This window comes from Rattus rattus, chromosome 6, assembly GCF_011064425.1.
Source record: "Rattus rattus isolate New Zealand chromosome 6, Rrattus_CSIRO_v1, whole genome shotgun sequence".
NCBI lineage: Eukaryota > Metazoa > Chordata > Mammalia > Rodentia > Muridae > Rattus > Rattus rattus.
In genome coordinates this window covers 46,287,218-46,313,225 of record NC_046159.1, presented here as the reverse complement: position 1 = coordinate 46,313,225, position 26,008 = coordinate 46,287,218, and the positions used below count along the sequence as shown (strand labels likewise).

The 26,008-nt window shown below is 46.8% G+C and overlaps 1 protein-coding gene across 1 annotated transcript in view; it reads left to right on the top strand.

Annotated features, from left to right (window-relative positions):
* Positions 1 to 4,785: 4,785 nt before the first annotated feature.
* The window catches only part of Gxylt2 (glucoside xylosyltransferase 2), an 84,781-nt gene continuing 63,558 nt past the window's right edge, over positions 4,786 to 26,008 (top strand). Inside the window, exons 1-3 of the mRNA XM_032907220.1 lie at positions 4,786 to 5,044; positions 5,135 to 5,534; positions 7,660 to 7,907. Of these exons, the coding sequence (XP_032763111.1) occupies positions 4,786 to 5,044; positions 5,135 to 5,534; positions 7,660 to 7,907 (907 nt within the window). The remainder of the gene's footprint in view (positions 5,045 to 5,134; positions 5,535 to 7,659; positions 7,908 to 26,008) is intronic.

Genomic DNA, 26,008 nt, shown 5'->3' with positions numbered 1-26,008 from the left:
TGACTTCACGACTCTTCTCTAGTCTGCTGATACAATGCCATTAGCTGGGTTTTGAATGTGCACCATCTTTGCCCAACTGCTGGAGGTCTCCCTTGATCATAGCATATGGACTTTTTTTCAGACGTTGTCGAATTTGATTTCTTAACATTTGCCGAGTGTTTTTCTAAGTTTGCGAGTTCTTTTCTTGCAGTATTTTGGGGAGCACGGCAATGCAGATCTCAGAATGAGCAGGAGAGTTTCCCCTCAGGCTCTGTCTTCTGGAGAATACTGCATAGAACTGATATAAATTCTTCTTATATGTTTGGTAGAACTTACCAGAGAACCTATCTGGGCAGGGCACTTCTTTCTCTGAAAGGCTGCTACTGATCCAACTTCTTTAATAGATATCCTAAATAGATATTCTATTTGCTCTTGGGGAAGCTCTGACAAGTGAGATCTTTGAAGAAGCTTGTTCATTTCATCTAGGCTATCAAATCTGTAGTTGTAGGCTTATAGCATTACTTCATTCTCTAAACGCACATGGATTTGTAGGGATATTGCATGTTTCATTAACATCTCAATTAAATATTTTATTTAATATTCATACATGAAAACATCATATTTAGACCCAATGCACTCCCATTCCTTTCCATCTGGTTTCTCCCCTCTCTCTTTTTCCCTCCCAACTCACTCTTTTTAGTTAACATCTACCGAGTCTCTTTAGTACTGCTCATATGTGTATGGTGTGGGACCATGTGGTAGAGAATGAATGGCCTCTCAGAGCCCAACACTCTGAACAAAAGTGACTCTCCCTCTCCCAGTGGGGGTCAACAACCAACAGCTCCTTAGACAGGGGTGGGGCTGTAATCCCAGCACTCAGGACGTGGAAGCAGGAGGGTTCATCCTTGGCTACAGAGGAAGCTCAAGGGCATCCTAGACAGAAGGAAATGAGACCCTGCCTGCAAAAGAGAATCTTTTATGTTATGTGTATTATTATTATTACTATCATTATTATTATAAGATTTATTTATTTTATATATGTGCATACACTGCTGCTGTCTTTCAGACATACCAGAAGAGGGCATTGGATCCCATTACAGATGGTTGTGGGACACCATGTGGTTGCTGGGAATTGAACTCGAAATCTCTGGAAAAAAGTCGGTGTTCTTAACTACTGAGCCATCTCTGCAGGCCCTATTATTATTATTATTATTATTATTATTATTATTATTATTATTATTATTTTAATCACCAGCACCTCTTCTTGGTTCTTCGAATTCCCATCCTTTTCTTTTTACCACACATCTGTTCTCACATGTTGTCTTGCTCTTCTCATTAGAGCTTTAGAGTATTAAGGACACTTGTTTGAAGGCCCTAACCGTAATCCTATCAGTGGTGTCACATCAGTGGTGGGTCTGAAACTTGTCTGGTACAGGCACTCTCTCTCCAGTCTGTATCATCTGCCTTTTCATGCACCTCACAATGGCTTTGTTGTTGCCTACTGTCAAGAGTTCTGTGCTGGGTAAAGAACTGAGGGCGGTGGCTCTGGGGAATGTACTGGCAAAGCAGGATCAGAGGCCTGAGATTGGCCATCAGTCTTGCCAAGTCTGTGACACTCAGCAGTGAGCATCACAAGTACTCCCCAGTGCCCCACCCGGCCTTAAGTAGGACAAGCTAACTGGAAGGGGCTGAAGTTGGGTATTTCCCTTCTCTGGTGGTTGGTAGGGTTCTTTTACACCCCAACAAACCTAGGCTTTGAGAAAGTTTTTCTTGAAGGGAGGAGGCCTTTTTCAGAAGGCCCAGTGGGGTTCAAAATGGTTTAATTTCCTTCCCCTACTGGAAGTGGAAAACTGGAGGAGGCTCCCAGAGGGAACCTCACAAAACTGTGAAGTCACTAAAACTGCCCCCATTGGCGGTTTACATTTTTAAAATTGTCCTGAAGAGCCATCGGTAGTTTGTTGGATAAGGGTAGGGTTTTCCTGTCTGTTACCAGTTTCTGTGGAGGGTCCTACACAGCTACTAGTTAGGTTTGGGAGGGGGAACCAACAGAACTGACTGTTTTGCTGATTGGGGAGCCTGTGGAAATAGGAACCTGTATACTAGGGTTCCCGGTCTCTCCTCCTGCCGCCATTCTGACCCTGTGTAATCCCCTCCGCATGGTATGGACTGGATTGAGACAATAGAGAGGTGGCATGAGCCACCTCTGAGACAAGCATGAAAAAGCATGCACAGATTTCATCTTGCTAGGACAATGCTCTGTCTGGCTTGTCTTGTGACCCTGTCTGGACAGAAAAGGGAAGCCCACTGGCAAGGTCCTGAGGGAGGTCTTTGGTCACCAGCCAATCAAAACAGTGGTCCTTAGTCTAGTGAACCAACAGTCATTGGATTCTTCCATCTGCCATACAAATGATACTTCCCCAGCTGAGTCTTCTCATTGGACAACACGCCTTAACTAACCAACGTCATTCCCAACAAGCAGAAACTATAATCTGCATTGTAGCCAGATGTGGTGGCCCCTGCTTTTAATACCAGTACTCAGGAGGCCAAAGTGGGAGGATCTCTGGGAATTTGAGGACCTGGTCTACGTGGCAAGTTCCCAGCCAGCTGGAGTAACACGGTAATCCATGACCTACTATTTTATATTTGGAATAATATACATGAAAATTTTACTTAATAACCTGATTATTAAGATTATACAAAGTTATTCTCATATACTCTTGATTGAGAAAGAAAAATAATGAATTTTGATATATCACTGTCATTTATGAAAGTCAGTTTAGACTTTTATTCTTGCTATTCTTTAGTGGTGTAATGAAATTAAAGGGGTAGGGCTGGTATTGATAGTCAATAGGACTGGTAAAGATAGCAGAATAAAAAATAAAGAAAAAGCAAACAAACACCCGGACCTGCATTGTTTTACCTCACTGTATTTTGTAGACACTCCTTATGAGGCTAGAGAGTGAGGGAAAGAGAATGGGTCTAATTTCTGGCAGAAGCAACTGGTGGCAAGAGATGCCAATATTCCAGAGGGAGAACTAGATCTGGGAGGCTGAGAGAGGAACCAACAACCATTTGCTCTGCCATCATGGACTCCGATCCTCTGAAACTATAAGCCCAATGAAATGCTTTCTTTTATAAGTTTCATACTGTTTCAGAGGACTGGTGTCCATATTTTAAAAGAGTGGAGGGCTTCGCCCTTCCTGTAAGAATGTTTGTGCACTCTTTTAACCTCAGCACTGGGGATGGAGACAGAGAGGTTGGCCTGCAGCTTGCTGTATAGCCAGCCTAGCCTAAGTAGTGAGACCTGTGAGATTCGGCCTCCCCAGAGAGACTGGGGCGTGCCTAAGAACCATAGCCCAAGTGTCTTCCGGCATCCACAGGCACACTCACACGTGTACCTGTGCACACATGTGCAGCTGCAAACACATGTGCACCCCACACACACATGCACATAAGCATAGCCTTCAGAAAAATGTCTACCAAACCACATCCTAGGTTTGATAAAGTCTGTCTGTTCCAAGCTCTTCCTTCCTGTTTAAAACCCTAACCCGGACAACGCTGATGCATTTGACCCAACTGGCCTTACAAGGTCTTTGCTGCATGCATTTTCCTTAGGAAGTTGGAGGCACCGAGGCAGGCTCAGGGTAACTTGTTTCACTGGGTCATCTTCCAAAGTAACTGCATCTCTGACTCTAAGGCCCAAACGCCAGGTCTTAGCTGGAGTATCCATGGTGGCCCTTGGCCCAGGGCCGTGTTTTACTCTGCCAAGTGTTCTGATCGTCACCGCAGTGTCAGCAACATGCCAGAAACCCTGCTAATTACTGTGACCACCCAGAGCATCTTTCCCAAAGTCTACACACTTCGCAATAGGATCTATGACATCTAGGCTTCCCCAAAAACCCACGCAGGACCCCGTCCTGTCTGAGTTACTTCTTTTCTTTCCATGTTCCGCTTAGGTGCTTGCTTGGTAAGAGTGTCCCATTTATTAGATAACCTCACTGCTAGAACTTTAAGTACAATAGGTCCCCCAGAGAGTTATAATAAAAAGATTTATAATGTAATTAAATTTCAGATGAGTTATAAGATAACATGCAGTCTTCTAGGAGCCCAGAAACAATGTGGTCACTGGTGGGTTTTTCTCGTTTGTTTGGGTTTGGGTTTGGTTTTGGTTCAACACGGAGAGAGTTAACAGAACTCCTGTCAGTTCATGCAGAGTAGACAAGAATGTCCTACTGTTTCAGATTCTGACTGAGATGCTGTAGGGAAAAGCTGGGCAATCTGACCTGGATCTGGTGATTGCCAGTGATAGAATCTCTCAAGAATCCATTCTTAACATTGCATTGTGAAGTTATTACTCCATCTCAGCTCTATGCCAGAAGGAAAACAAAGTGCACGCGTGGGGGTATGTATGATAAACGATTTTGTTACATTCATTACCACACTTTTCACTGGGTCCCCACTTTAAGCCCCACATCGCACAGTTCTTTTTGAGAGGATTATTTAACTCAATGTTCATCGTTGTCTGTTGTAGCAGCCTTAGCATTCCTATTTTGCAAGCTTGGAAAAGGTCTGTGTTTCTCTCAGGGTCATCAAGCCAGTGACTGTCAGATTTCAGATTTAAGCCCTGCAATCTGTTCTACAATTGCTTTTGAGTACATGGATCTAGAGCGAGTGTGTCCTCCTTTGGTACCAAAAGTTCTGCCCTGGGTTAAGAGGGACTGGGTTGGTGGCCAAGCCTGCAGGATAAATGGATGAAACCAATGAAAAAACAAACGCACCCTGGAACTGAGTGGAGTTGCGGATGGGATGGGTGAGGGAGCACAAAGGATTAGTTGGTGGGGACTGCAAGTGAGTGGGCGGGAGAGTGAGTCTTCAGTGAGTGAATGCTTGTTTGAGTCCGAGAGACAGTTGAGTAAACTGGGTGGACTGGAGAGTGAAACTGAATGTGTGGGTGAGTATGAGTACTCGAGTGGACGAATTGCAGATGTGGTGAGCCTGCTCTACCTGAGCTCTGTGCGCTTCGTTGCCGGTGGTGGGCTGCAGGGCCGCTACTCCACACAGTACGGTAAGGAGGGCTGCTCCACCCGAGTCAGCTCGCGCCTCCTCCCAGTCCTCCCGCTGCCTCTCTTCTCCTCCCCCCTCCTCCTCTTCCCAGTCCACCTCGGCCGCCGCCAGCTTCGACCCCAGTCCCGGGCGAGCCGGCCTGGACGCTGCGCCGCCGCGGGCAGCGATGCGCAGAGGGTCCGCGCCGCCCCGGGGCCGCCGTGCGGCACCATGAAGCTCCGCAGCAAGGCGGCAGCGCTGCTTCTGCTCGCGCTGGCCGTGCTGCTGCTGGCTCTGCTGTCCTTGCGCGCCCGCCAGGACCTGGAGCCCCCTGGGTTCCCTGCGCGTCCCGAGGCTGCCCCTCAGGGCCACCACGCGCCGGTCCCCACGCTCCCTCCGGAGCCCCGCGCCTTTCCCGGAGCCGCTGGCCCGCGCTTCCCCAGGCGCCGGCCCCCGCGTCTGCGACCCGGAGCGGGCCGCCCGCGCGCCGCCAGCCGCGGGAAGTTGGCGAGGTGAGTCGTGGCAGCTTGGATAACCTCCCATCTGAGGACCTGCGTCTCCCTTCCAGCGCCGGTGCCAAGTTCAAGGGCGACTTGGAGCTGGATGGATGGAGAGGCAGATTCCAAGTTTCACCCCACTCTCTACCTCTTCCCACCCTGCCAAACACGCAGACCACCCTGGTGACACCCATGCACCTCCTCGAAGAAGTGTCAGGGAAAATGGCTTGTAGATTAGGGGACGCAAGTGTCAGGAGAGACGTCTAGTTGTGTTCTTGCAAACATGTGCTCTTTGTTTAATTTTTCAAAAGCCATCGACAGGCAACTTGAGCTCATTTTCTTGTTTCACGGGAGAATTCAGAGCGGAAACCTAGATCTTGATGGAGTTGGAGAAGTTAAATGTTAAGCCAGGACTGGCTTGCGTTCGGTGCAAGCTTGGGTACCCGGGTGCTGCCCGCGGGCGTCTGTCTCTAGTTGATTAGAAAGAAGTTTGCTTCTTGGAAGGAGTGGTGCGTGGCACGGGAGAAGCAGAGTTTGGGTTTCCTGGTTTCTGTCTGTTGGAACAGCAGGGCCGCCAAAGGCTCCCGCTGGGAAAGCTTCTTAACCTTTGACCCTGCCCTCTCCCCACACGAGGCGGTCCACGCGGCTACCTTTCATCGCAGCATTTTATCTTTGGTCGTGTTACCAGATGTCCGCAGGTTAAGGAGTCTCCTTTGTTCTGGAGGAGTTTCGAACAATCCCCCTGAACTCTGTTTCCTCTGCTCCTTCTAACTGCTTTGCAACAACCACATTTGCTGGGCTCCCAAATTACTTGAAACAAGTTGAATTCTTTTTGACCATAATGACGAAGTCTGGGCTTTTTTTTTCTTTTTTTTAAACTGTAGTTAAGGGAAACATGAAACCTTAAGAATTAGCTGTGTCAGCTCTCCTCTCTTCCCTTGTAATACATGCAGAGATGGATATGTCGGGGGAGAAAATACTCCAGAAACCTAAGTCTTTTTTAAAAAGTATTATTTATTTATTGTGCGTGTGTGTATGCTGAGGGAGGCATGTGGGGGAGGTCAGAAGTCGGTTTTCTCCTTCCATTTGGTATGTACCTGGGATTGGGTATCAGGTCCTCGGGCTTGGCAATAGGCACCTTTACCACTGAGGCATCCTGCTTCCTCCAACTTAAGACCTTCGAGTTGTTAGAACTCTTGAGGTTCTGAGTGTGCACTTTTGAAAAATCAGACAATTTCTCTTGTATAATTGGTAGAAGGGTTCCCCCCCGCTCCAGTTTGCTGGGGTTCTTATTTACAGTAGATCATTCCAGAGTAAAGGTACAACAAGTTCATAATGACATCACTTAACAAACAGTGTCAACAGCACCATGTTAAAATAGTTATTATCACACGCGCGCGCGCGCACACACACACACACACACACACACACACACACACACACACACACCCTGCAATCTATCCACACAATAATGCTTTGATAGTGGTCCACACATTTCCCCATAATAGACCTTTGTACAGCATCATGAGAACTTGTTTCAAATGTAGATTCTCAGGTCCTACAGAAACATGGGAGCAGAGTCAACAATGCATGTGCATGGTCACCTCTCTCCCTTGCATCCCTCTCTGTATGTTCGTAGGTGTGTTTGTGCGTGTGAACACCAGGGGGTGAGATCCAGTGTCTTCCTCAGTTCTCTCCACCTTAGTGTTTTTGAGACGTGGTCTCTCACTGAACAAAGAGCTTGCAGATTTGACTGCCAGCAAATCCTCCTGCCTCAGAAGTTGCTTGGGGAACTGAACTCAGTTGCTTGAGTTCCTCCTTGGGCCTGCCTGCTCTGTATCAACAAAGCCATCTCCTCATCCCTCAGCTTTGCTTTGAGGACACACGGGTGTGGTAGAGCTGCTCCACCATGCACTGTTAGTATTAGCTAAGGTATACAGGCTGTGGATCAGAAGTTTGTGCAGGGCTCACAGGTAAGAGCTGGATGAGGGTAAAGACACCCAGGCAGCCTGGGGTTGGAGAGAACCTTCTGAGCTGCTGTCAGGCAACAGTCCTGCCTGCAATTCATCACCGCACTGAGGGTTTTTTTTTTTTCTAAAGAAGCATCATGGATTCTTGGCTGTGTCTCTCATTCTTCAAGGTGTTGGGAACATTGGGGCAGCATCCTCTTGTCTCGATCCGAACAAATTGGCTCTGACTTGCAGGAGATCATGAATAGAATCCCAATGGGTGCTATTGAGAAGGAATATTGCCACAGGCAACAAGATCCCGGAAGCCATTTTTCTTTTGAACATATCTCTTGGATGATCATGGAAATGATGTGCAACGCCACAGGAATAAAGAACTACTTCACAAACTCTGGAAAGGGGGTGGGGGGAAGCCCTGTCAGTGAGTATCTCAGTCTCACAGATGACATTTTGGGGGGTGTTTTTTTTCTTTCTTTTGCTACCTCTACAGCAAGGGTAACTCAAGATTTTAAATGAAAAGGGAGCAGGAGGGGAAGATCCCCACCGACTCCTTTATTGCTTTTCAAATTCTGCCTGGGTGAAATTTTTGTGGTTGAGAAGGAATTCCATGTTGGGAGGGAAGAGAAAGCCTCTGGCTTAATCTTTTTACGTGGCTGGAATCCAGAGGAGATGGGAGGCTGCCTGATCTCTCTTCTCCTGCATGATAAAGGTCAGATCTGTGGCCGGAGTTGGCAGAAAGCTCGAGGGTGGATGGGACCCAGCCGGCCACCTGCTGACCACACAGAGCCCAGGCTGGCCTCCTGAGGGCCCTGCTCTAAGGTCTGCCACGTCAGGGTGGAGAACGACGACGAAGCCTTCTTCCACATCTTGTTTTCATCTTCAGCAAATTTTCCATGCGTTTGCCTGGTTAGCAGCAGACCCTACAATTTTAGAACTAGCCATTTGTATGCAATCTGTCCTGGAGTGGCTTCCTTCTACATAAACATGAAGCTGAGGGTAAAGGCTGGTCTCTCCAGTCATGAGTGCGATCTCAAAATGGACATCATCCTCAAAGCGGCCATCACTGTAGAGCCCAGGAGAAATAAAGTCCTCCTTCTGTTTTGGTTTAGTGATTATTTATACCTGGCTGGCTTTCTAAAAGAATTTGAGGTGACTATAGTTTTAAAAAATGTGTATGCAGTAAAGTCACTTAAATAGCTGAATAAGAAGACCAAGGCGGGGGGAGTAAGCACCATTTGCTAAAATCAAGACCACTGTTACTGAAAGACTAAATGCTAAATTTAGCTCTGAGCTTCCTGGCAGCCTTATTAAAAAGGGAACATGGTGAGCTGCCTAATTTTCGGTAATGATAAGAGAAGTTTACAAAGAGATTTAGAGTGGGGAGGAAGAAGCTAAATTCTAAAATAAGAGTTTTACTTGGGAATAGATTTCAGACTTTAGAAGATTGTGTTTCCATTCTGCTTCAGAAAACTCTTTGAGACGGTATGTGGGAAAAGAAGTTCAACGTAATTGGGGATCGGCAGTATAAACAGGGTTGAAGGACGGCTCTGTCAGTAAAGTGGTTGGCATGCAGGTGTAAGCACCTGAGTTTGGATCCCTAGAACTGAGGTACAGCTGGATGCAATAGCATCTATACCCCCAGCCTTCCTATGTTGAGATCGGAGGCTTGGAAAGATGAGGTCCCCAGAATCGTAAGGGCTACCTAGCCTGGCATATAGGCCTATCTCAGACTTTCCAGGAGGCAAGGACAGACGCCTAAGGTTATTCTTCTGCAAGTGCACAATGCGGTGTAGCACACACATGGTGGTGCACTCACACACACACACACACACACACACACACACACACACACACACACACGCACAAGCACACAAATACTAAGAAGGGAAAAAGGACCGCGGCCTCAGGAATTCAGCAAACTGGGTTCTGGTCCCAAGCTGTTTTCATCTCCTTTCCTTCATTTATAAAAAAAGAGCAGATTTATCCCAAGGTGCCTGAGACCTCGTCCAGCTCTGACGTGATGATCCCATGGTGATTGTGTCAGCTTCATCTGCAAGATTGCAACTGTGAGTGTCACTTGCAAGATTAGCGCCTCTGTCTCACCTTACTGATTACGCAGACTCTGACCCCCTCCTGAATTGTCTTCTTTCTCTTCTGAGCTAGCCTGTTTTCGTCTTTCAGGAAAAAAAATGCTAGGTGTACTTATTTTGTGAGTCTATGTAGGCGAGCTTGTGACATGGTGCATACGTGTTCAGATGACAACTTGAGGGAGCTGGTGCCTTTTTTTTTCTACCATGTTGGTTCTGAGATTGAACTCAAGCTGTCAGGTTTAGCAGCAAGTTCCTTGCCCATTGAATCATCTCGTACAGCCCCTAAACTGTGGTTTCTGAGAAAGACTTCAGCTCCCTCCTCATCCCCTGGTATGTCAATACACGCCACAGTTGTTGGGCAAATGTTTCTGGCACACTGGCTGCCAAGCATTTGCTGTGCAGCGGAGGATGGAGTGAGTCTCCACCCTCCTGGGATTCGCAGGGAGGCGGAGACAATAGAGAAGCCCACTGACTTGGCCGCCTCCCCAGCCACCCCAGAGAGAGGAAATGCATCCTTGCTCATCACCGGTTTCCTGCAGTTCCCTTTGATCTAGGAGAGGAGTCTCATCCGAGGGTTCATGCCTGGACAAAGGTCTCAATAAACAGGGATGATGTCATGTAGCAGAATCTATCTGTAGCCCTCTCGGAATTGGTTGGTGGCCTTCGAGGACAGTCAAGATTTCAAAGTCTTGAGCAAACATCTATGACATTATGTAGCTTGAGTCTTTTTTTTTTAAAGATTTATTTATTATATGTAAGTACACTGTAGCTGTCTTCAGACACACGAGAAGAGGGCATCAGATCCCTTTACAGATGGTTGTGAGCCACCATGTGGTTGCTGGGATTTGAACTCAGCTCCTCTGGAAGAGCAGTCAGTGCTCTTAACCACTGAGCCAGATCTCCAGCCCGTAGCTTGAGTCTTGATGCTTGTGTGTGTGTGTGTGTGTGTGTGTGTGTGTGTGTGTGTGTGTGTGTGAGAGAGAGAGAGAGAGAGAGAGAGAGAGAGAGAGAGAGAGGCGCACACATTCACATGCGTGCACATGTGGTAGGTGGACCGAGGACAATTTTCCAGACTCAGTTCTTTCCTTCCACCATGTAGGTCCCAGGAATTGAACTCAATTTGTCAGGCTTGGTGGCAAGCACCTTTACCTGCTGAGACATCTTGTCGACAACAGAGCCCAGGTTTTTTGTTTTGTTTTGTTTTGTTTTGTTTTGACTCACACACATGCACAGCTACTTAAACTACTCTTATTAGCTTTGCCACAAAACATACTTCTTCAGAGGCTGTGGTAGCCTACTCTGGCTCGAGTGGGTCTACTCTAGCGCCCTCTACAGTTCATTTTCCATACAGCTGTTGAAATAATCTTGAACAATTTAGACCCGTGGTGTGTGTGTGTGTGTGTGTGTGTGTGTGTGTGTGTGTGTGTGTGTGCGCGCGCGCGCGTGTGTGTCCTATCACACTAAGAATAAGGCTTATTTCCTTGGGTGGGAGAGATAGGCCAAGTTGTAGAAGCATGTTCCTCGTAAGGCTGATGACCTAAGTTAAATCTGCAGGGTCGACATAAAATACAGTCAGTCCCAGCACCTCTGTGGTGAGATGAAAGGTGGAGACAGAATTGCCCGGAAGCTTGAGGACTAGCTAACGTGCAGTGTGCCGCACATCATCAGAAACAACAGGAGAGAGCCTTACTCAGCAAGATGGAACACCCCAAAAGTAGTCCTCTGACCCCCCATACATGTGCATATCCCCACACAAATAAACAAACTTCAACCTCTCTCTGTGGCCATTGACTTCTTCCCTCTATCAGCCCAGCTTCATCCTCTGCCCCCATCTCTCTCTCTCCTCTCTTCCATCCCTGGGCCTCCTTCCCTGCTTGCATCCTCATGCAGCAGGGGCCTCGTCGCTTTTGGGTCCACGTCCCAATATCTTATTCACAAGGTCACCTTCTAAGCTATGCAGACAGACGTACACGCTCCACACTGCTCTGGATCTCCTAGTTCATCCTGGTCAGTAGTTTGCTTTTGTTGCATTCAAAGCCTTGTGAGCATCTGACTTTTACCCCTCCCATCTCGGGGGCACTGCCTGTGTCATTAATCAGCTCTCCCTGACAGCTGAGACTCAGATGACCTCATGGTGGGCACTCAGTGAACATCTATGGAACAGCCTAGAGAACAGAGGCCAGCGTCCACCTTGTCTCAGACAGTGCCCACCCTCTGTGACCAGCAAGATCCTCCTCTGCTAGGGCTCACCTGCATTAATGAGGCCACACTGAGATATTATTATTGATGTTCATTTAGATTCTCTGTTCCAGGGTGTGGTGGTTTGAAAAAAAAGTCCCCTATTGGCCCATGGGGAGTGGCACTATTAGGAGGTGTGGCTTTCCTGGAGGAGGCGCCTGACTAGGGGGTGGGCCTTGAAGTCTGAGAAGCTCAAGCTGGGCCCAGCGGCTCAGTTCTCTTCTGCTGCTGCCTGTGGATCGAGATGTCTCTGAGCTCCTTCTCCAGAACCATGTCTGACTGCACGCCACCATTCTTCTCACCATGACGATAATGGACTAAACCTGTAACCAGCCGCAGAGAAATGTTTTTCTTTGTAAGAGTTGTTGTGGTCATGGTGTCTCTTCATAGCAATGGAAACCCTAGCTAAACACAGGGTCTCAAACAGCAGACTTTGTTGTATGCCGTTGTCCTTTCAGGATGGGCTCTACAGTAGTCTCTCAGACTGCCCATTCCTGACAGGTTTTAGAGGTTGCTTTTGGGTTTTGCTATAGAACTATAAGGGTCTGGGCAGTTTGGAAGAACACCGGTGGGTTGTCTTGGGAAGTCTCATCACAATCCGTGAAATGTTTTCTGATCATCTGCCTTCTGAGTTATAGAGGTCTCGCCACAAGGGAAACCATCTCCATATATCAGTTCTCATGTGCACTGTCTGTAAGGTTCATGATGGGCTGCATACAGTGGTACACACATTTACTGCCTGCATGGAGGAGTCAGAGACGGGCGGATCTCTGTGAGTTTAAGGGCAGCCTTTTCTGTGTGGACAGTTCCAGGCCAGCCAGAGCTACAAAACGAAAAGCAAGGCAAAGCAAACCAACAAACAGAAAGATTCACAACTACTAACTACCTCAGCCTGGTCTCCTGGCTGAGGTGGGACTTGCTGGGTTTCTGCTCTGGGTGGTTACCCTGTCTCCCTTCCTGATCTGCATACAAGAAGGAAACATGGTCTGTGTTTGCTTCTGGTCCTTGCTCTGATCTTTGAGGCTGGAGTGTTGCCTTAACTTCTTCGAGGTCCTCCCACTAGGAGATTGGTATCTCTTCTGATTCTTTACCTGTCATTTTCTTGTTTGTTTCCATCGGTCTAGACACAAGAACCTCCATGCTTCATGTTGTGCCTCGGTATGGCTGTTCTGTTGTGAAAACCGTTCCCATTTTGGCCGATGGATTTCGTGTGTTCCCTTCATGCATTTTTGGTTTGGCTCTGTGTTCGGCATCCAGCCTGGAATCTCACACGTCATAGGCAAGCACTCTCCTGCTAAGCCACAGACAAGCCTGGTTTTATTTGTAGTTTAGCTGGAGGAGGGGGATACTTCTTTACTCTCTGGTACTACATCAACTGCTCCAGGCTCATCCTGTACAGTCATTATCTCAGCTTTTTCTTCAAGGAGCTCTGGTAACTTGTGCATGTGGGGGAGGGCACAGGAGCAGAACTTGCAACTAAGAGCCTACTAACACTAGGCATGCTTACTGGGATGCTATTTCTTATAGGCCTTCAAAGCCAACAGAGCAAAATGAATATATGTATGTGTGTATACTTTTCTGTGTATTTGCACACATTAGTCTATCCATGTATGAACATCAATGTCTACATTAAGCTAAGTGTGGGTTCCTGCTGATGTCTCCATCTCTAACTTTCATGGATCCTTCCTGCCTCCTTCCCTCCCATGTGATGGGGGCTTTAGTTTCCTGGGCGCTCCTCTCAAATCCCATTAGCTCTGCTTGATTAGAATGCCTGTAATTTGGAGGGAAGGAGAAGGAAAGGATGAAGGGTCAGATTTAGAACAGCTCAGCCAACTGATGGAAGTTAAGGAACCCTCATCCCTTGACACTACCCACAGCACCTGGGGGAGCGTGTACGGTAGATGTTATGCTTGGCATTTGACCTCCATTTTCCCAGTACCTCCACAACTCTTTTGTGAACCACAGCACCCAAGGATAGATGGCTTAAGCCTGCATGACAACCTGGTCTTTCCAGTGTGTAAGCTTTGTGTATCCAGGACTAAGCACATCAACCCATTCATTTCTCTAGCTACAGTTATTCACCCAAGGGAATCAACTTAGAATATTGGGCAGAAGACTATCTTCTAGATATAACCAGAGGAATCTCCCCAGCTACTCCTGAGGAAATCAACTGTAGGGCAAAATATTCATTCGGGGCAGTAGAGAAAGAAGAAGAATAGGGGACTGTGCTAGTTACCTTTCTAAATATTGTGACAACTGCCCGACACAGGCAGCTCGAGGAAGGAAGTGTTTAGTTTGGCTTACAGTTTGGGGGGTACAGTCCATCCTGGTGAGAAAGTCACTGCAACAGGAGTCCGAGAGGATCGCATAGCAGCCACAGTCAAGAGGCAGAGAGATGAAAGACTCTGTTTGGCTCGCTTCGACTTTTTATTTTGGCCCAGGACCCCAGACTGTGGAATGGTGCTTCCTACACTTAAGGTGGTGGGTCTTTGCCTTTCAGTTAGCCTAGAGACTCCATTACAGATATACACAGATGTTTGTTTCCATAACGATCCACATCCTGTCATGTTGACGACCAACATTAACCATCTAGGTACCTTGAGAACATTGTCAAGTCTCAGAATGAGTAGGTCGTAAGGTCCATCCAGCCTGGGATCCTCTGTTATCCATGCTGGAGTTGCATCTAGCTGAACTAGATCTTTTTCTTAGTCAAAATCTTAGAGCCATTGATGAAGACAGAGGGGGATGGTTTTAGGGGTACACAGGAAGTAAGCATCGGCTCTCCACAACAGCCACTTGGTTTGCTTAATTGCATCCTAAGTTGAGGGTGATTTAGACAGAGGAAGGTAACCTCTGGTCCACTGAGAAATCTGAACTGCATTGAGAGAGTATGGAAACCCACATGGGGTAGAAATGCCGGGCTACAGGGCAGCACAGAGGCACTGGATCAGGCTGATGCTGGTCCCAACTTTGGTTCCAAGGTCAGCTCTGCTTTCCACCTACAGAGCTGTTCCGGCCTTTTCTAGATCCCAGAACCCACCAGGTTCCCCTGTCTCTGAATCCAGTTTGGCTTGCCTGCCTGTCTCCAACCCATGAATAAACACAATTATCTGAGACTCACAGCACCTGTCCTGAATGCCTTTACTAAATTCAGTCAACACTGGACAAACTAACACTTCCTCCACACACACATATACAGGCAAGATTCTTTGGAAGGAAATTTGATAACAGTTTTATTTTTCTTCTTTTTTTCATCTACAATTTAATAAACAAATGAGTACCTGCATCTCATCCCAATGTAAAAAAAATCAATAAAAGATGAGAATTTTATTGATGATAAAGTTCGTTTTATATTTCTTCAGAATATTTCCCAGAATTTGGCTAATTTTAGGTTATGAGGGTCTGAAAACTACCCTTGGGGAAAAAAGGAATTGCCTTGACTTGATTTCTCAATGGTTACTTTTCTTGTTGCAGCGACAAAAGACTTAAAGCTGCACCTTAACCAGGTAAGGGTTAACTTTGGCAAACAGTTTGAGGGTTCTAGTCCCTCATCATGAAGCTGATCGATCGATCGATCGATCGTCCCATTGCATCTGCAGTCAGGAATCGAGAGGGGGGCGGAGCTTAGGTTTCCTTGTCCTTTTTATTCAGCCCAGGACCCCAGCCCAAGGGATGATGCCCCACCACCCTGCGTTCCTGCGTTCCTGGGCAAGCCTTCCCACTTCAGTTAAGCCTTTCTAGTAATACCGTCATAGCATACCCAGATGTGTGCTTCCAGCAAGCTGACTGTAAAGAGTAACCATCATAGACCTCCATTGAGAATCCCTGATTTCCTACCAGTAGAGTGCTTGTGTGTGTGAACATGACTTTTACATGATGGCATTACTGTTAGGACATGAAGTATTGTAATCCAGCAGAAATGCATATTAATACGGGGCTCACATCTTCCACAAGACATAAAGAATACATAATCAAAAATATGACTTCCTTCTATGAATGTGGAAACCGAGGCCCAAAGAAGTCAAATGAGGATGGGTGTAAAGCATCGGATACAGTCCAGTTAGAGTGGTTTGTTGTCCTGGGCACTCGCTGCCCATCATTTGTTAGGAAGTAAACTATAACTGCGCCCAGATGCCTCATCTGTGACTCTGCGTACATCGATCTTCAGAAATCTTTGGCTTCCTTGCAAGCTCACTGGTGAGATGAGATGGCGCAAATGAAGTGCCCACATAGAGCATGTGGCACAAGGAACTGTGGGTGCTAGAGACAGCACAGAGGCATATTTGAGCATATTTGGAAGGGGGAGGAGTTTGGATAGGTGGACACAGAGACTTGCCTTCCATATATATGAAAGGACACAAGGCCCCGTCTTCCGACATGGCTAACAGCTGATAGAGTTTGGGAGACAGCCTTTAGACTGACTCCTGGAGAGTTCCACGCCTGGTATCTTGGCCAACTAGAATCTTGATGTCTCTTCAAGGACACAGAACTAGTGGTTTTAGTCTTAAGAAAGAAGGGTGTGGGCCACACATTTCCTGAGAATTAAGCAGTGTGCTCCAGAGACTCCATGTCCGATTCTATCCAGGACATATCTCCTCAGAGTCATGGCCATGGGGGGAGGGGTTTGCAAACCTTTGTGCTCCATTTTCTTCCTCTCATTTTTTTTTTCCTGAGAAATTTAAGGTCAGACTAATGACCCCAGAGTCATACACATTCAAGAAAAGCAAGTTTCCTTATCGGAAGAGAGAATGGGCTAGTGGAAACCCAGGTCATTGTCTGAGAATTTTACAAAGTGTGCCCACCCTTTAGTTTGGTTGGCAGCAAATTAGATCATGTATGCTTTTTGCTGAACTGCCTCCCAGCCTGGTTTGAGCATGAATACAACGTACTTAGAGAAACAGATGGCTGCCCAACAAAGATAATATTTAGTTCTAATTATGATGATAATGACTACTTAATCGTTACTTTAGGGACAGTATTGACTGAGCCAGGAAGGCTGGCACATACCTTTAGTCTTAGCACTAGAGAGAGTGGGATGGAGAGAGAGATAAGAAAGGGAGAGGGGGGAGCAAGGAGAGAGAGAGAGAGAGAGAGAGAGAGAGAGAGAGAGAGAGAGAGAGAGAGAGGAGCCCCACACATATGTGGCGACTGGTTTGTTTTCTTTTGCTATGATAAAACACTGTCCAAGCCACTTGGGGAGGAAAGAGTTTGTTTAGGTTACAGGTCACAGTCCATCGACAAGGGAAACCAAGGCAGGAAACTGGAGTCAGGAACTGACGCAGAGGCCTGCTGGCTGGCATGAGCTTCACAGTTTGCTCAGTCTGCTTTCCTTTTCCACAGTAGGCTGGGAGTGGGCCCTCCAACATCAACCATTACTCAAGAATGCCCAACAGATATGCCCACAGGTCAGTCCGAGGGAGCCGACTCCTCAATGGAGGTTTCTTCTCCCCAGGGCTGACATCGGAAGCTAACTATGACAGGTGCTAAGCGTGTCATATGCAGCATTACTTCACTGAATCTTCACTGTCACCTGCAAGGTCACTCCTATTACTAGATAAGGCAGAACACCTTCACTAGCACACAATAGGCCCATGCACAGTGTTGCTTCATCATGAACAGAAAACTACTGTCTCAAAACTAGAGACCGCAGAGGAGACTAGAGTCCAGTTGCAGGGGTGGCCAAGACCGTCCTGCCTCTGTCATTAAGCTTTGTGTGAATGACATTCTCTGGTGCTCTCCTCCTAAGCAGATCTGGACTCGTGCCCCTAAGTCACGGCATCTGTGCTTTCTGATGGCCACACATGGGACATGTGCCTGCAGCTGTGAGGTTAAGAGGCTTTGGTTCAGACATCATGGGCTGATAACCGAAGAGCAGTTCCCTTAAAATGTAACTGAGGTGCTCTTCCCTGAAACTCCTGAAAATAGTGGCTGGTAAGAAAGGCAAGGGCCACAGACACCCAGCATCATCAGCGTGCCCATCTTACAGATGGGAAGCACCAGGGTAGAGACAGTGAAAGCTTTTGCTCTAGATAGGACAGCCAAACAGTAGGCCTAGAAAGTGAACCATGCCCATAGCCTTCAAAGAGAAAAATTGCTAACCACATGCTGTTCTTAGAAACAAATCCCAGTCTCTGAACCCTTTATCACTACTGAAAATCCCTTCGGAAAAGATCTCTTTGATACAGTCTCTTGATTTCATTTCTTTTATTGGAATGTATTTGTAAAGGGCATAAGCAAGTTATAAAAACTGTCCCTTTCCAGCTTAGCAAAAGATGGAGGCCCAGGGAGACACATAAGTGGATAAAGATGCTTGTTGTCTCTGCCCTCCATGTATTGGGCTGTGGCACATATGTACCTGCTAGCACAAGCATGCATGAGTGTTTCCAAAGCTTTCTGTAATGAGTATGTGTCTTACTGTTATGTGATACTCTTTGGGGAAATGTGACCAAATGTCTTCGCACCCCAGATGGAACTGATGACAGGACAGAGTAAGAATACCTCTTAAATCCCCCTCAGTGAACTAGTGATTTTATAGGATCATGGGGACTCAAAGGTAGCTATGTTAGCAAAGCCCACCTCAGTGGAGACAACCCTTGAAAGCTAGAGCTCTGTAATCCACTGCAGAGCTTACAGGCAGCTTTATAGTAAAGGTAGGAGAGGCCCTGCTTCTCAGCAGTCCTGACTGCTTAGATAACCTTGAGGGAAGTGGCACCTTGTGAATTTGCTAAGTTTCAGGAACTTCCTGAGAGCCGTGAACTGTTATATGTTATATACAGTGATCCCATCTCATCCTAGCTATGGTCTGTGCCTTCTCTCCTCCCTCTTCATTTGTCCTGTGTTCTCCCCACCCATCTCCCTCCCTTCCCCCTTGTCTCTTCCCCCTACCAGAGACAGGGTTTCCTAGTGTAGCCCTGATGGTTCTGGAACTCACTCTGTAGACCAGGCTGTCCTCATCCCCCAACTCCCCGCCCCCACCCCGTCACCACAGGAGACAACTATTCTGGAACTCACTCTGTAAACCAGGCTGACCTCGAAGTCAGAGATTTGCTTGCTGGGATTAAGGAAGTGCACCACTACCACCTGGCTTTTTGTTTATTGTAATTTTTAATGTGTAAGAATGGTTTGTCTGCATATATGTCTGTGTGCGTGTTCATGCTTGGTACCTGCATCAGATCCCCCTGGAATTGGACTTACCCATGGTTGTGAGCTGACATGTGAGTGCTGAGAAGAGAACATAGGAAGAGCAGCAAGTGCTCTTAACTCCAACCCCTACATGTTGGGCCTTCACAGCCTCCCTCCAAGAGAAAACATTCAGCTTGGAGCCAATTGCTACTCAACAGTTACTTGCATAATTTCTAAACGAAGAACAAAAAAAAATCCGCCAAACTAAAAGTTTATAAAGAATCATAAATATGAAAACCTGGTGATTGTTCTGAGGTGTTGGAGGATGGGAAGTACTTGGAGAGACCATTTTTCCTCCACTTCCCATTCAAGGTGGCAACTCCTACTCTTTTTCAGGGGGGAAGATAACATTTTCTGATTCTGTGTGATCGTCTGATTCTCCTCACTCCCACATCAAGTGCCATTTATTTCAAGCTTACTCTCCCACTGCATATTTTAAAATTCCCTACAACATCCTACTTTCAACAGAAGAGGGGGTGGAGAAATCAAATCCCCTGTGTCGGGAGCAATCACAAGACAAAAGAAGTGAAATGAGCTGAGGCACCAGCACGGGATTTTACAACAGAAAAACCAGAAGGTGTGTGATAATGGCAGAGAGTTGGTTAAGGTGTGTCCTGGGAATCGTACCGCACACAAGGGCATCCAAGAAGGCGGTGAGCCCAGGACTGGAGTCCAGTCTACCCCAGGAGCCCAGGATAGAAGCTCCATCAGTCCACAGAGGGTCCTTTCTGACTCAGTTGTGTAGCGTGTTTAGCGCGATGATTGGAAGCTGGCTTCTGCCCCCTGCAACTGCTGCAGAATATGAGCTCATCATTTAGAGAGGTCTTCACAGATTCCGATAGCTAAGGATCTCAAGAAGTTAGACTTGGTGGGGGTAGCTGAGTCTGAAGGCTGACGTCCTTACAAGAGGAAAGGGCAAACAGCACATTCAGGCTGCGTGGAGTGCTACATGTCTGTAAACCCAACACCCAGCAGGATGAGACAGGAGGATTGCAGGTTTGGAGACAGCCTGCGATACACAGTAAGTAAGATATACATATCTCAAAAACAATAAATAAATGCATAAATAAGTATATAAATAATAAGGAGAAAAAAAGAAGCAAAGGAGGGAAGAGAAATAAAACGTAAGAACTATGTGGGCAAATGTGTCTTGTACAGTGGCGGTTGAAGTGGCATGGCTACACCTTCGAGAAACTCTGGGCATTGCTGGCACCCAGAACCTAGAGGGAGATGGAGAAGAAATCTTCTCCTTATCCTGTAGAAGAAGCCTGGCCCTGCCCACTCCTTGATTGTATATCTCTTGGCAGCATGAGAGAATTACTTTTGTTGTGTTAAACCACCAAGAACTAGGAGGGGGAGCCTGGCCTCTTAAGTGGGTTCCCTAGGTCTGGCTCCTTGCTGGGATACTCACCAATCACGCAGCGTGTGTATGTGTGTGCAGGGATGTCAGAAGCAAATCCATACACATCCCCACACGGGTGTGGCTACCCACTTCAGACATCAGACACCTACACTGCATTAGCTCTAGACTTTGTTTAGGAACTCGGCCATGTTTCAGACACCACGAACCAAATTTAAAATGTACTGTTCATTAACGCATTTATCAAATTATTTTATTAAGCCCCCCATGGCAGGTTTTTGGCATGCCTTTGACATTATTCATATATTTCTGTGACTCCAAGGCAAGCTGTCAGCTTGGCTGTCTTGAAAGATTAATGGTACTTGATTTGACTCCAAACCACGGGTCATTAAAACTGATTTAAGTGTTAGCAAAGTTTTCGGTGTCGTGTCTGCCTTCCAAGTGAAAGGTCTGATTGCAGCTTCAGTGGGGGTTGAGGGCTGTGCGAGTGTTGATTCATGTTTCTAAAGCATGTGGATTAGGGCTGGGGACATAGCTCCCTCAGTAAGTCCTAGCTACATAAGGAAGAAGATCCAAGGTCTATCCTTAGAATGTGAAACACACACACACACACACACACACACACACACACACACACACACACACACACACACAATCCCAGCACTGGGAGGAAGACAGGTAGATTCCCTGGGACTTATTTGCTGGCCATCCTAACTGAATCGGCAAGCTCTACATTGCTGTGAGAGACCCTGACTCAAAAAAATAAGATAGCACCCAAGGGAGAATGACAGCCTGAGATAGTCCTCTGGCCTTTCCACATATGCACACACATGTGTACACACATATATGTGCACACACAAAAATAAAACTTCAAGAACATTTGTAAGTGACTGTCGCTGTGCAATTGTGATTTGAATATAATTCCACATCAGTAGATTGCCTTTCCAGGGGCTGTATTTGGTGTTTCCATGTCTTCACCTACTGCTCTGGGGCCTTCACAGCCTCCTTCCATATTCAGAGAGCCAAATGGGTTCCTCTTGCAAAGCATTGCGTTGGAGAAATGCTTCTAATGCCCTCTTGCCTACAGTGAGCATAATCAGTTTCTTAGACTTTATCTTCTACAGGACATTTCTGCATTTCCTTTCCCCCAGTGAGGCTCCTCGCTGGCAGTCTGGGCTGTGTGTTAAAGAAGTGTGATCTTGCTTGCAGCTTTCCCTGGCCTTATCACAGCATCAGGCTCGCCTGAGTTAATTCTGCTTGTCACTTAAGGGGAACTCTGATAAGAGAGGTGGCAGGAGGCAGTGGGGAAGAGGGGCCAAGCAGAACCAATTATCCACTTTAATAATTCAGTGTTTTTCTTAGTAATAGGCTACAGAGTAAACAGCACTATACGTAAATGCCGTTTCCCATTATTTATACGCTCCAGGAATGGAAGTTTAATTAAGTCACACACTTGAGACTTTGAAGCGATTACGGAGACGCTTGTCTCAGACAGCAGGGAGGGGAGGTGTGTAAGCCTCGGCTCCCCCTGAGCTGCCTCTGGGGTTCGAAGGATCATTTTTCATGTGAGTGTGGGGAAGCTGGGGCCTGGAGGATGGGGACAGCGACTTCCATGCTCACCCGTGCCACATGTGCGATGGCCGCGCTACCATGGCCTGCTTTAAAATCTCTTCTACGAAACCCATGGGATAAGTTTGAGTGCGTTTGTTTACCTGCTTAACAACAGTGGTTTAATGCCAGCACTTTTAGACACATATACAATGCCATGTTGGGTTTTGGTTTGTTTGTTTGTTTGTTTATAAAATTGTGCAACCACTGCCCCTGTTCAATTACACAACGTGTTCATCACCCCAAAGGAAACTATGCCCACTAAATTATCCAAAGACTTGAGGTTCTTTTGTTTTCTGTGTCCACACATGTGACAGCACATATCAGTCAGGATTTATTCCTCTCTATTGCCAAATAATATTTCATTGTGTAGCTCGCCACATTTTACTTAAGCATTGGCCATCGGAAGGGTGTTTAGAGTGGGCTTGGTGATCATGATTGATGGTGGTGTGGACATTTGTGTGCAGATTCCGTGTAGACATATGTTTTCAATTCTTGTACATTGCTTGAAATGAAATTGCTCAGTCAGGTGGCACATTCTATATTTAGCATTTTTTCAGGAACTGCCAGCTTTCCAGGGTGGCTGTTATAGTCTAAAATGCCACCAGCTGTGCTGAAGGGCTCCCCTTCCCTAAGTCAGTTATTTTCCTGGTGCACGGGATCAAATCCAACACTGCACACATGCCAGGCTAGCCATGTCCCTCTGAAGAACCACATCTAGAGACAGGGCTTCTCTGTGTAGCTCAAACTGGCCCGAATTCACTGCACTGCCAAGGCCGGCCTCAAACTCATGACCTCCTGCCTCAGCCTCCCAGCTGTTTCTTTTCCTTTCCTTTTCCTAAAGATACCCCAAGCCAGTACCAGGAATGGCTGTAATCACCCAGGTAGACGATAACTGACAGAGAACAGCCTAGTCCTCTTTCCTGCCAAGGTTCTGTCTACTGAAGGAGAATTAAGCAATCTAGCACAGCACTCAAGGCATATCAGCACCAGACTGAGACTTAGTCGTTGACATTGCTAGGGAGGGCTTGGGAATAGAGACTGCCCCACAGAACCTGACCAGTGCAATACCATCCATCACCCCAGGGAACCAGAATAAGTTATGCAAGTCTCCAACTCTGTGATTTCATTCACCACTGGCTCAAGGTGGCTTAGTCCTGTTTGGTTTAGTTATTTTCTCAAGGCCTGTTTCCCCAGGAAGGCCCAGATAGATTTGAGAAACTTAGCAAAACTGAGACCTTCTTAATCAGATGACAGATATTAACCAGTGGTTCCATTTCAAAGAACCCAATCTAAACAAATAGTACAGAAGGAAGAGGAGGAGGAGGAGGAGGAGGAGGAGGAGGAGGAGGAGGAGGGAGGAGGAGGAGGAGGAGGAGGAGGAGGAAAATCGACTGGCTACAACTGCTTGGTGTGGGCTTTTGAAATAACAGGATAGTTAGAAAGAACCAATGAGGGAATATATTATAGATGATGGTGTTTCCTTGGGTGGAATGGAAGACAGCCCATAAAAACAATAGTCATTCCTGCTTTAAAAGGAACAGGAAATGTGAAAGATGCAAATAAGAAACTATAATTAAAATTATATATATGCCTGCTGGGTGTGCTGGCCAATGCTCTAATCCCAGCTCGAGGGAGGCAGAGGCAGGTGGACCTTTGTGAGCATAAGGCTAGCCTGGTCTATATAATAATTTCCAGGCCAGACAGGGTTACAAAGTGAGACTCTGTTTCAAATGTCTGTATACACACACACACACACACACACACACACACACACACACACACACACACGTGCGCATATGTATGCTAGAAAGAGCTGTACAAAAAAGAAAAAAGAAAAATAGCACGCGTTCAATTGAATAAAGACCTGATTTCAACATGAAAAAGTATAAAGGAATTCTAAGGGAAGAAGTTTGCATTGCCAGCTTTAATATTTTATATGATTTTTAACATTTTAATTATTTATTTGAGGGGATATGATGCGTGTGTGAAGGGTCACGTGACAACTTGAAGGAGTCCACTCTTTCACTATGTGGGTCGCAGGCATCAGATCCAGGTTATCAGGCGTGAACCCTCTTGCTAGCCTTAGTATTTCAATATATTGTTTTATGGTTTTCAACTTCAAATGTATATTTTTCATCTTTTTTCCTAAAGATAAATGTGTGTTTATTTATACGCTCTCCTATAATATATGATGTGGAATATACAATGTAAATAACAATGGAATAATGAGATATATAGTCATCAGCTGAGGTAAGCTTGAGGGAAGAAACTCAGATTCACAACAGAGAATAAAAGAACCCACACTCCTTATGGCCTTTCTCCCGTGTAGGAGGCGCCAGGAAGGAGCTGGAAAAGGCATTCCAGGTTGGAGAACAGAACTTGTATTGAGTCAGGGAGAAGAGGAAGATCAGGATGAGCATGTGGAGGGCACAGAGCTGGAGGGGCAGGAGGCTGGAGGCTCTTACTGAGTGGGGACTGAGTTCTCAGCAATGATGTCAGGAACCTGGCTGGGCAGAAACGCCATGGTCCCAGAACTAAACTCCATCGGGTGAGGAGTGACCTGAAGTAGACGATACCATGAGGAGAGGGGAAATGCAAGAGAGCTTCTCAGTGCCCTTCACCCTCCAGATGAAGACAGTGCTGTGTCTGGGGATGGCCGTGAGGTGCTAGGAATATCCTATTCCCTCCTCAGGACAAGCACAGCGAGGAGATGGGACCCTCCCAAGACAGTTTTGACTTCATCAAGGTCAGAGAAGGGAATGTTAAGCAAGAGCTGAGGTAGAGCAGGTGTTCCAAGGAAGGGGGTGGGACATAAAAAGCCATTCAGAGACCCCTAGCCTGGCTAAGGACTGAGGGCTAAACTGTGGGTGGGATGGTCGTGTGTTGTACATGTGTGTTAACAGCCTCCAGGGACTCCCCAAGACTGTGGCATCAGAATCTCTCCCTCTCCCTCTGTGTGTGTGTGTGTGTATGTGTGTGTGTGTGTGTGTGTGTGTGTGTACCTGATCACAAACAACAGATGAGTGTACTTCGCCAAGCAGGGAATCTCCCATCATCTGTGGTGTAGACCATTTCTTCTGGTCACAGCTGGAGGCATGATGGGGGTGTGGGTCAGGGTTGTGTAACAGGGCCACCAGGAAAGATGTGACTCAGTGGGATTTCAAAGGATAAATCAAGGCAGAGTGTGGTGGTCATGTCTGCAAACTCAGCAATGGGCAGCAGGGGACCAAAAGTTCAAGACTAGTCTTAGCTACATAATGAGCTCTGGGCTAGCCTGGGCGACAAGAGACCTTGTCACAACCAACCAAACAACTAAACACAGCTCAGTTAGTAAAGAGATTGCCTTACAAGCAGGAGAATCTGAGTTCAAACCCTAGGCCAGGCATGGTGATGCACACAGGATACCTGTAACTTCAGGGTTGGTGTGGCAAAGACCCTTGAGCTCTTGACCAGTCACCCCAGCCTAATAGGTGAGTTCCAAGCCAATGACAACTCCTGACTAAAAACTGAAAAGGCAGATGGCATCTGAGGAACAACACTGAAGATGTCCTCTGGCCTTCATAAATACTGCTCACGTGTATGCACATGTACATGCAAACTGCACACGTGCACTTGTGCAAACACCCCCACACACGCAACACAGTCCCCTAAATACCAAACAGCAAATGCCCACTCCAGTTCTTTTTTAGAAATCCCAAGGCTGAGTCCAGAACCCTGAGGGGTTGAGAAGTTCCAACTTCTTGGACAGAGCTCCTCAGATCCTTGCAGACTCAGGACATTTGAGAGGTGGCGAGTGTGCGGTGGGTGGGGACCGGTGAAAGGCACACCATCGCAGCACACATATACCCAGTCACTACTCATGCAAGAGCACACCAGGGCTGCCTACAACCGAGAGCCTGGGGTTTGTAATGTAATGTGAGAGGGAGCTGTGGGGCAGTGGAGGTCTCCTTAAATCCCACCCACTCCTGCTGGACCTGGCACCAGAAGTGGCTTTTCGTTACCTGTTATCAGACACATGAATTATGCATGCCTAGCCCTTGT